We start from the raw sequence: 10,161 nt of genomic DNA, 5'->3' as shown, positions 1-10,161 counted from the left end.
TGAAGCAGTTGGATAAGCCGGAGGAAGGTCTTTCGGAGCATGAGCAGCTGCTGCACACTCGCCACTGCCTGCTGCACATTGGGGACCACATTGCCACTTGCCTCCAGAGTTACACCGAACCTGACCAAGTGAAGCTGTGGCGCAGGTCGGTGGATCGTTGTGGCGTCGAACTTAAAAGCCGTCAATCTACGCAATTGTGGCCTGTTTGTTCTGGAGCCGGACGGTCGTGTTTTTGTCGTCCACAGGAACCTGTGGATATTTGTATCAAAGTTTACCGAGTTTGATGCAAGGAAGTTGCACAAGTTGTACAAACACGCCGTGAAGAAACGCTCTCTGGAACCTGCTGTAAGACCATGTTGTTGAACATTGAGTTTTTGATATTTTGCATCGCAAATGCGACATCTACCATCACCGCCTAACCTCCTCCCCCCTACTCACTCCCATTCTCAACCTCTCCCCTCTGCATCACCCCATCCGCCTTCATCGTACCTTTCACCTCACCTACAAACTCAATGTTTGTTGTCGTCACCACCTTCGCCTTCCATGTTGCTATTTTGCTTCACGTACCACTAGCATCGTTGTTGTTGCATCACTTATTTCGTAATCCTGTTAATTGTGTTGTCTTTTATCACAAAAATGACCTTTCCGATTACAACAACTACTGGCTTGTTACAGGGATAATGTGTGTGGTGTGTAGGATCATTCCAAGGTGAAGGGAGAGGAGAAAGCGGTTCCACCAGCCGGAACGAAGAAGCCTTTCCACCCAGAGCCATCGGGGTCCAGTCGAGACTCGACACACTCGCAGCAAACTAATTATTCCGCACAGAGCATGTCTGGCGGATTGCCACCTGCATCTGCAGCACCAACTCAACCACACTTTCGTGAAGGTTACAGCCGGCACAAACGTGTCAATTCCGGTGAGAACATTTTTGGATTGGCTGCATTTGTGGTTTCCATTTTATTTCTTCCCTTTTCTTATCCGGCCATCTTCGCCGTGACTGCTTTAACCGAGTCTTGTTACGTCTCTGAAAGGAAGCAAAAATCGAGTATTTGGGTTGCATCAAGGGCTTGAATTACAAATGACATTTGGGTGCAACTCTTCCACAAGCCTTGAATTTGTATACAAAAAAAACCGGCATGAATCGGTTGTTTAAAAAATAAATTGTTAAATGTAATGATATCAAAAGTAATTTTGCTTACAAATGTTGATCGTTGACACAGCCAAACAGAAATTCTTAATTAAAATTCAGGTATCTTCGATAAAAGATATTGGCAGGTGTGTCTTGGGATATGTCATGAGGGTGGGGTGATTGGGAGGGGTAGGGTGGGGGCATTTGATAGCATATTCCCAAGAATGAAAACAAGACGACAAATTCCGAGTCGTATCGGGTTCAAAATATATAGTTGTTGTAAAGCTGTTTGGTTGTCGTACATACCTGTGATAAAGCGCTAGTGTAGTGGTGGGAATAATTGTGGTGGTGGTTGTAGTAGTATTTGTGGGCTGGCAGGATGGTCTCGATTATATATATATATACACACACTCAATCTGGATGTAGCTATCGACTGTCATCCCGGTGTTTCACAGGCAGGTGATTTGTCAACGTGTTTGCCGTCCCTTGGATGGATGTTAATCTGGACATCCAGTCTGTCACTATGAGTTGATGGACATTACATATTCCACGGTGTCCTTCATGAAGAGTAGATGAGCTCCCTTACCTTTCACTCTGAGTGAAATGTAAAAAATGAACCTGGTTAGATACCTGTTTGTGGTGAATGGCTGGTGAAGGCTGAAAAAGTGAGAAAGGAACCGAGATTAATATTTCACTTTGCGAGAAAATATTGTGATATTTAATGAACAAAAATAACTAACTTTGATAAGCAAAGGATTTGATTGCAGTTATTTTGGACAACCAAGGTAACTGCACCTTGAATTCCAAGGCATCCAGTCTGTCACCATTAGTTGATGGACGTTGGAGATCCCACGGTGTCCATGAAGAGCAGATGAGCCATCGCCGGCACACTGAACAAATTACACATTCCTGCCATAACTACAGCTATGAAGGCAATGGCAAACCACCCCGTATAACCCTTGCCAAGAAACTGCTTCAGCAGCACCGATACTCAGTCGGAGTATGGTACATCAGAATCGGTAGTAGTCATACTCATAGTTTTTTTAATTTTCCTGCAGTTTATTTGTATCTCCGGGCTGTATTTGTATCATAATGAACTGCTCATCTGAAGTGAGTCCTTCGCTGTTGTTTAATATAGGCAAATGTAACAATTTCATTGGCAAAGCTGTTAAAGATTAAATGGTCATATATTGGTGACGACATAATGGCTCGATACCACAGATTGGCCCGAGCGAGGACGTGATCGCCAATATGGAGCCGGTTGGCCACCCGATCGGCACCACCCAGGCTTTGACCATCATGTGTACAAGGATCGTCGCCGCTATGGTGATGGGCGTACAGGTCAAGGCAGTTACCACTTCAATGAGCAAATGAGGAAGAGGCAGTACCCTTACTCCAATGACAACGACCACCGTGAATTCCGTCGTGAAGAAAGGTATGCAAGAAATCGGGTGTTGTGACTTTTGTTGACCAGTCTTTTTGTTATCTACAACTGTTTCTCACATGGTATGAAATTGGAATCACTCTACTGGGTGGCATTGATTTACCTTCCGAGTTAACTGTTTGTCCATCCCTGCCAGGTACCACTCTGAACAGAAGCGGCGAAGGCTCACCGATTTCCGACCGCACAACCACCGCACGGACTTCCGTGGACCACCCGCTTCGGAGTACCACAACCCTCAGCACGATTTCCGGCTCGGCGGTCCTGAACACTATCGATACCATGCCGGTGATAAAAGCTCCGACCTTCATCCAACAGATCACCGCTCTCCCTTTGGTTCTTGCTCACCTCTTGACTCGCGCCCCATGGACCCCCGTCCACCACCTGATTACAGCTGGAATGTGCGCAAAGCGTAGGATACTGCTCGCATGGCAGTATTTCAGGCCTACAGATGGGTAGTCAGTCGTCGAAAGGGTTGACTGGCAAAACGGTCATTTTTTTACTCGTCGACATGTTTTCGGTTCAAAAGGTCGCTCTCAGCCTGATTGGATGGTCCAGTCTGTAAAGTTAGAACATTTGAGACAAATCTAGGCTGCAAGGAGCTACTGTGGGTGTGCCATTACCTTGGTCTTTTCCGCACATACGGCTTCCTTGTACATGTGGAGCCGAGACATCCAAGTGCCCTCTGCATAGTTTTGCATACAGTGCGAAAAGCACCGCTTGCAGGCTTATCGGTTAATGTAATATCAGAGTGTGATGTTACACTCTCTCCCTCTCACAGAAAACACACAGTAAGTGTTATTTTGTATCAAAGTGAAATGTGCTGTGCGGGCGTGGAGGGATTTTCACTCCATTTGAGAGATTGAGATACTAAAATTGGTCACACCATGCCATCGGGTGCCCACTACTCTCACAATGTAGGTCACACCTTGTCTCGGTTGGACTGTGAGTTTTACTGTGTGGCCAAGAAAGACACTGCCTCGCTCTGTGGCTGCCAGGCAGTCCCAGGCTGTCGCCTCTGCTCTGTGAACCACATTTCTCAGCATCAACCTTTGTTCAATTAATTTATATGAAAGTGAAAATGTAGGATGACACATCGCTAATGATGTATATATTGTTTATAGAGCATCTTAAAATAAACGTTTTCTACATGGTTTTGCTTTTTGTGTAAATTTTAGCAAACCTAACCTTGACGTAGATGTGGCACCAAAACGTTTTTTACATTTCCTTGAAAACCAACTTTACTATCTTGCCGATATCTCCACCCTTTGCAGGACAAGTGGAATAAGACGTTCAGTGCTGGCAAGGTACACACTCTTATACCGATTTTCCACCAGGATTGGTAATCAAACCATCTCATGCACGTCTCTGGACAGCCCCTTGAAGAGATGCAGTGGAACTCCTTGGTCATACTATATGCCATAACCTTTTATTGGAATATCATATCATCAAGCTAGCTCGCATTTAAATCCAGTTGCCCTCTGGGTAGTCTCTGTAGAGCTTGAGCATCCCTGAGCCCCATCAAGCTCATCACGGTGTACGAGGCTTTCATGCTGAGCCTCCCCGCCCACCCACCAACCGAATTACCTCCGCCACCGAAGGTGCACAGAGGTTATGGCTTCATCCCCGTTTCTGTCTGTGAGCAGGATATCTCAAAAAGTTATCCACGGATTTGGACGAAATTTGTCAGCCAAGATGGGTATGTGACAAGGACAAACTGATTCGATTTTGGTGAAGATCCGGAACCAGATCCAGCCTATCAGTGGAATACAAAATGTAAGCTGTTCAGTCTGGTGGATGTGTGTGCTCCAGTGAGTGCTGTTCTAGTTATGTCAATGTGTTAACTGCAACGAATTGTGGGTTATTCAGGTTCTGTGTATTTCAATATAGTGGACATTAGACTTGTTAAGGAGAGAGATCGATGGTGCTATTTTACTGTGTTCGGTGATTACAACTAGCCAGATGTTCAATGACGATGGCTGTAAATGAAAGTATGTTCACCGTTAGTACCCTGAACAAATATCAAATTCCTTCACTGATGTGCAGTGGCACTGCATCTGCGGTCCAGCCATTCCACACTAATGATGCAACTAGCAGGCAGAATTCGTAATTCTATGCTGGTCATATGTGCTTTTTCTAACAACCAATTAATTTACCTGCTCAAACATGTAACATCGACCACACCACGACCACATTTGGGTCGTGGTTGTAGAGTGCTCGGCTTTTAATGACGTCTTTCGTTTACGAATTTCGAGGCAATGTTGTTGTGGAGCCGGGCGTCGGTTGCGAGCACGACCGCGAGGTGGAGCAGTAGGGTCGACTCTGCCGAACACCTGGAATCAAGATCATACCTTTTGGAGAACTCCGAAAGGTACGGGTCCCTTACAGGACCATGAATCGTCAATAAATCAACCACGTGGGACAGGGTTATTTGCCGAACTTCAAAATACTTAGAGGCCCATGTGGCGAACTACCGAGTATTCACACGTTCGACGGGACGAGCCGTATGTGTGCTCGACCCGTGCGTAACCCGAGCGGATGGTTACCGAGGTCCCGTCGGTCGAAATGTACAATTTGCCGCTTCCCAATTTCCCAACGCGCACCATGCTAAGCCAATGAAAGAAACAAAGAAACGAGCTGAAACATTTAACGGGGGATTTATTTATAATGGGGGGAAGGGGGGGGGGAGCATGCAAGGAGCACTTAAACAATTCCTACTTACAGACAGTGCCCCAGACACACACACGCACACACAGATACCCAGAAAGACATGAACCTTCCCACCTCGTGTGGTTTGGCCGAGACGGGAGAACCAGACCAGCGTCGAGATGCGATCAGAAGAACCAGGCGCCAGCGAGATGCGATCAGAAGAACCAGGCGCCAGCAAGATGCGATCAGTAGAACCAGGCACCAGTGAGATGCGATCAGAAGAACCAGGCGCCAGCGAGATGCGATTAGAAGAACCAGGCGCCAGCGAGATGCGACCAGCGTCGAGAGATGCGTTCAGCGCTCGAGCGGACCAAATGCAATTATCCTTGTTCTTCTCGCACTCGTCCCGACAACCACACTCTCCGCCTTTCCGATCGCGCCGCAACCTTATTCACACTTGTCCCCACCCCCTTGGATGCCTCCTAGCTACCCGCTTTTCCTCTCTGGATGGTTTTGGCATGCAAATGCGTGCATCGCCTCTGTCATTGGCCAAAACGGTCGCCAAGTCTGTTGATTGGTCCGGGGGGGGCAGGGGGGGGCGTGATGACATCACGCAGACCGCGCCTCAAACAGGCAGAGGAATATTATCCTGCGTGGGCTGTGCTCATTGGCCGACCGCTGGGGAACTTGCTCGCATCTCCCTGATTGGGCGAGAGAGACGTCAGGTCCTCTTAAACTCCGCCCACGTACGTGCTGACACGCACGTGCGCAATGGTGCTGGGTTGAGGAAGCGAGGTGAAGGCGTGTTGTTGTAGTTATCGTTGATGTAAAAATAAAAGAAAACCCTAACTATCAAAATAACTTCACAGCGCATGTATGTAATTCCCATTAGATACAGGTAGGGGGCCCTAACTATAAACACACACTTATCGAAATAACTCAGCTACGGGGACGGCTGTCTGTCTGTGTGCACAAGGCTTCCAAATTCATAACAATATATCCGTCAAGGATGGGTGATGGGATTTGATCGGACCAATGTTGATTTGATGTGAAAAGTATACCTAAAACCTAGAGACTGTTGACTCAAATCAATTAACTACAGAGTGGCCACAAAGTCCCGATGCACGCAGTTAGAATTTATCTGTATGCTTCCCTCCATTCTCTGCACAAATTTGTATTTTTCTCCATGTTTTTCTGGACATCTTCCATGTTGAGGATTAGAGGTCACAAAAGCGGCCCCTGACAGCTGTTTTGTGGTCTTATATGTGTATGTATGTAGTTACGGGTACCGAGTGTATTATGAGGGGATTTAATCCCTGTCTGTCCTCGGAAGAGCCGGACCTGGGGCCACCGCTTACATTTAACTTCACGATACGGTGGGTTACTTTAGAACCATGAACGCCAATCAGTTAACCATGAGTTCCAGTGTCCACTGTCTAATTTTGCCATTTAACTCGAGGTCACCTGGTTTCCTGAACGGGAGTGTGCTCTCGGCAAAGCATCAATCTTATCTTGATTAGATCTTAATTAGGGTGGCCGAGCGTTTAACCGCTGGTGCGTGCCGACTATTACAGGTCAATTTGTTTGGTAATTACCTCCCTGCCTATCTGGGTTCAGACAATGCTGGATCAATGGAAGGAAAGGACGAGCATGGACAGGTTGGAACGTCAACAAAGGAACTTATTAAGAAGGAAAAAATAAATAAAAGAACTTTTTATTTCCGTGTGGAAAAGAGAAGGAAGTTCAAATGGATTAAAATAATCACAAGCAAATAAAGAATTAATGGGGCACTGATAGAAAAAGAGACAAATAGCAGATGCTTATCACCATGCCTTATTAAAAACACCTTATAATTAAACACCAGACAAGGGTACCCAGCAGATAATATGCCTTATAATTAAACACGAGACGAGGGTACCCAGCAGATAATTCAGGGGGAGGACAGAAATTCAGTCTCGCTCACCAAATAGATGTCATCGTATGTGAAATAAAACGTCCTGAAATGTGTGAGCGTGCCTTGTCTGTTGCCAGCACCCAGCCTTGCCGTGTGCCCACTCGCAAACAGGCTTGAACACCAGTCGACGTCACCCCCAAGAATCAGGTACGCCAAGAGCAGGTCTCGAGCAGAACCAGCATTAACGGTCCGAGCGTCACCCACCGTCGGGAGCCATAACCGACGGACAGCTGCCAGGAGCTGTGAGAAGCTGAGGCTGCAAGGCCGTCACCAACTGTCGCCAGCTCACCAACCATCTGATTGTAACTGATGAGCAACCGTCTGACTGGAACCAACGAAACAGCTGTCTGACTGGAACCAAGGAAACGACCATCTGACTGGAATTGTCGAGCAACCGTCTCCCAAAGCGGCTAGAACCACAACCAGCCACCGCCAACCGACTAGCGCCAACTCACTGACTACAACTGACTGGAAAAAAACCGGTCCTCTTGTCCTCTTTATAGGCGGCCTGTCTGGGTGGAGCCTCAAGCAGGCTCCAGCCAAATCCACCCCGCCCATTTGCACATCGCTGCATTTGACAAACTGCCAGTCTCGTGATCATTCCTGAGCTACGATGCCATGTTTGTGGTGCTGGACGAACGGCATGAAGCAGCCATTTTCCAGAATTACCGAGCGAAAATGTGAAGCACTCATAAAACTTCAACACCAATTATCACCTCAATGTTCAGCCTGATACGAAAAAGAGCCAGTTAGCGTCCATAGAGCTGCTGAACAGGGTGTCAAACGTCGATGGAAAGAGGTGGGTGAGCCTTCGTTGAGCTAACGGCTATCTCACATGCATGAATGTTTCTGTCGTAAAGAGAAAAAGGAGCTTTCCATAAGAGAGGGAATCTATTCTTTACCCTTCTCAACGCATCAAAGTTAGAATCCCACCAGACATGGGGATGGGGTCTATCCTGGACATGCATTTTGGGAAATACCTGTCAGGACCTAAATGTTTGTATGCATTAGTCGGATCCGATTCTGAAATCCGTAATATATATATATATATATATATATATATATATATATATATATATATATATATATATATATATATATATATATATATATATATATATATATATATATATATATATATATATATATTAGAAGGGCAGTGTTTCGGGAGCAGGTGCATCCCAGAAGTTTAGTGCGATTTCACAAAGGTTTGAGGGTGTACACAGTTCAGTGATAACACATGACAGACACTGCACAGATATATGGATATATACACTCGTAGGGCATGCTTACACATTGTATGCAATAATGAACTATGCTTTGTATGTAGGTCCATAATAAATAGAAGCTTTATGATTATAGGCAAGCATCACTGACCAGCTCTGAGCACAAGAAGGCTGCAGTTATTTTCGGATATTTTCATTTACGGATACTTTCTGACAGTTCTGTGATTTTTTTTTGGTTGGACCCCCCCCCCCCCCCGGTGTATCGGCATACAAAATTTTGGCTTTCTTCGTCACCCGGAAGATAACGGATATTAATATCAGTCATTCAGTGAGTGGTTAGAATGAGCTTTGCATATTAGGTGCGAGCAAATACTGCAATGGTGCCGGGGTTCGGTGGTGAGGACGATCACTAGACGGAGCAGTTGGGCCGTCTCCCCTCCGAACACCCAGAATTGAAGGTCGTCACTCCGGATAACTCCGAAGTCGACGGGTCGCTTAATGGACCGTGGACGCCAACATTTCGACTGCGCGGTTAGGGTCTTTTTGTCTGATTCCAATTTACCTAAGTAGCCGCGCGGTCTAGCTACCGGGGAAACCACACCCTTGGCCGGCTTTGTCCGAAACGAGTCGCTGCTAGCGACTTGGATCCGGCGTAACCGAGCGGGAATTACCAAAGCAGCTCCAGCCAAAATGACAATTTACGGCACAATCGGCCTCCCTAGTTCTCAAGCCAGAACGATACTGGGTCAATGAAAGAAAGCACAGACAACGAACTGGAACATTTAACAGTAATTTATTTACAATGTAAGAGGGAGGGAAACACAGAGCAGACTTAATCACGAATATGAATGCAGGCAAATGTACAATGGCAATCACTTAAACGATTTCTACTTATTAGACTGGCCACAGACAGACACACACACCCAAAAAGAAATGGACCTCGTGGGTCTTTATTCGGCCCTGCAGCTCGGGATGGAAGGCGAGCTGAGGGTCAGAGTCTGGCCGGGAACCTGGAAAAGGAACCCCGGAAAAGACCGCCACCGAGACAGCTCGCCACCCTTCTTATCCCTCTCCTGGGCGGGTGGAGGGATCCGCTCTCTGAGGTAACTCACCTCCGGATTCGTCGGGGGGCGTCGGGCGATCGGTGTCCTCCCCTCATTGGACGAGGCGAACATTCCATCTGGCTGGGGGGGCGTGGGGGGTTGACCCTGAGGTGATCTCACCCCCGCCTATGTCCGTGGCCTCGAACACGTGCGTAATGGCGCTGAAGGAGTGGAGGGGGATTTAATGCAGAAGACTAACTAGAAAGAAACTCGCAGTGCACACATGAAATTCCCATTAGACATAGGGGAGAGATTCTAACTATCCACATATACTTAACGAAATCTAACACGGGTTGGGGCCATTCAGCCCATCATGCCTGTGTGAACACCATACTAATTTATCTACACAAGATCCAAGGAAGAAAATGCAAAAAAATGTTTAATTCATTATTATTATTTTTAACCTCTGCCATCGAAGATGGACGGAGGTTACTGTTTTCACCCCTGTCTGTTTGTTTGTTTGTTACTTACGAAATCTAAAGATTTCGTAAGTATATTGATGACTTCCGTCATCTGTTTGTGTGTTTGTTTGTTTGTAGGCACTATAACTCGAGAACGGAAGAAGCTACCAATGTCAAATTACACCACGTGATTCAGGAGGGTGATGGTCAAAATCGGTCAAAGATCAAGGTCACAGTGAGGTCAAACATTCGATTTT

The 10,161-nt window shown here is 46.5% G+C and overlaps 1 protein-coding gene across 5 annotated transcripts in view; it reads left to right on the top strand.

Annotated features, from left to right (window-relative positions):
- The window catches only part of LOC147021489 (ATP-dependent chromatin remodeler CHD2-like), a 128,035-nt gene extending 124,310 nt beyond the window's left edge, over positions 1-3,725 (top strand). For all 5 annotated transcript variants that reach the window (XM_085891452.1, XM_085891451.1, XM_085891450.1 and 2 more), the window contains 5 exons: positions 1-145; positions 246-345; positions 698-917; positions 2,352-2,565; positions 2,711-3,725. The exon at positions 1-145 is cut by the window's left edge and continues 34 nt beyond it. In XM_085891452.1, the coding sequence (XP_085747578.1) occupies positions 1-145; positions 246-345; positions 698-917; positions 2,352-2,565; positions 2,711-2,987 (956 nt within the window). In that variant the 3' untranslated portion in view covers positions 2,988-3,725. The remainder of the gene's footprint in view (positions 146-245; positions 346-697; positions 918-2,351; positions 2,566-2,710) is intronic.
- Positions 3,726-10,161: the final 6,436 nt, after the last annotated feature.

This window comes from Eptatretus burgeri, chromosome 8, assembly GCF_056783735.1.
Source record: "Eptatretus burgeri isolate ZD-2024b chromosome 8, Ebu_testis_v1, whole genome shotgun sequence".
NCBI classification, from domain to species: domain Eukaryota; kingdom Metazoa; phylum Chordata; class Myxini; order Myxiniformes; family Myxinidae; genus Eptatretus; species Eptatretus burgeri.
Note: the sequence above shows the minus strand (reverse complement) of the source record. Positions and strands in the feature narration are given on the sequence as shown.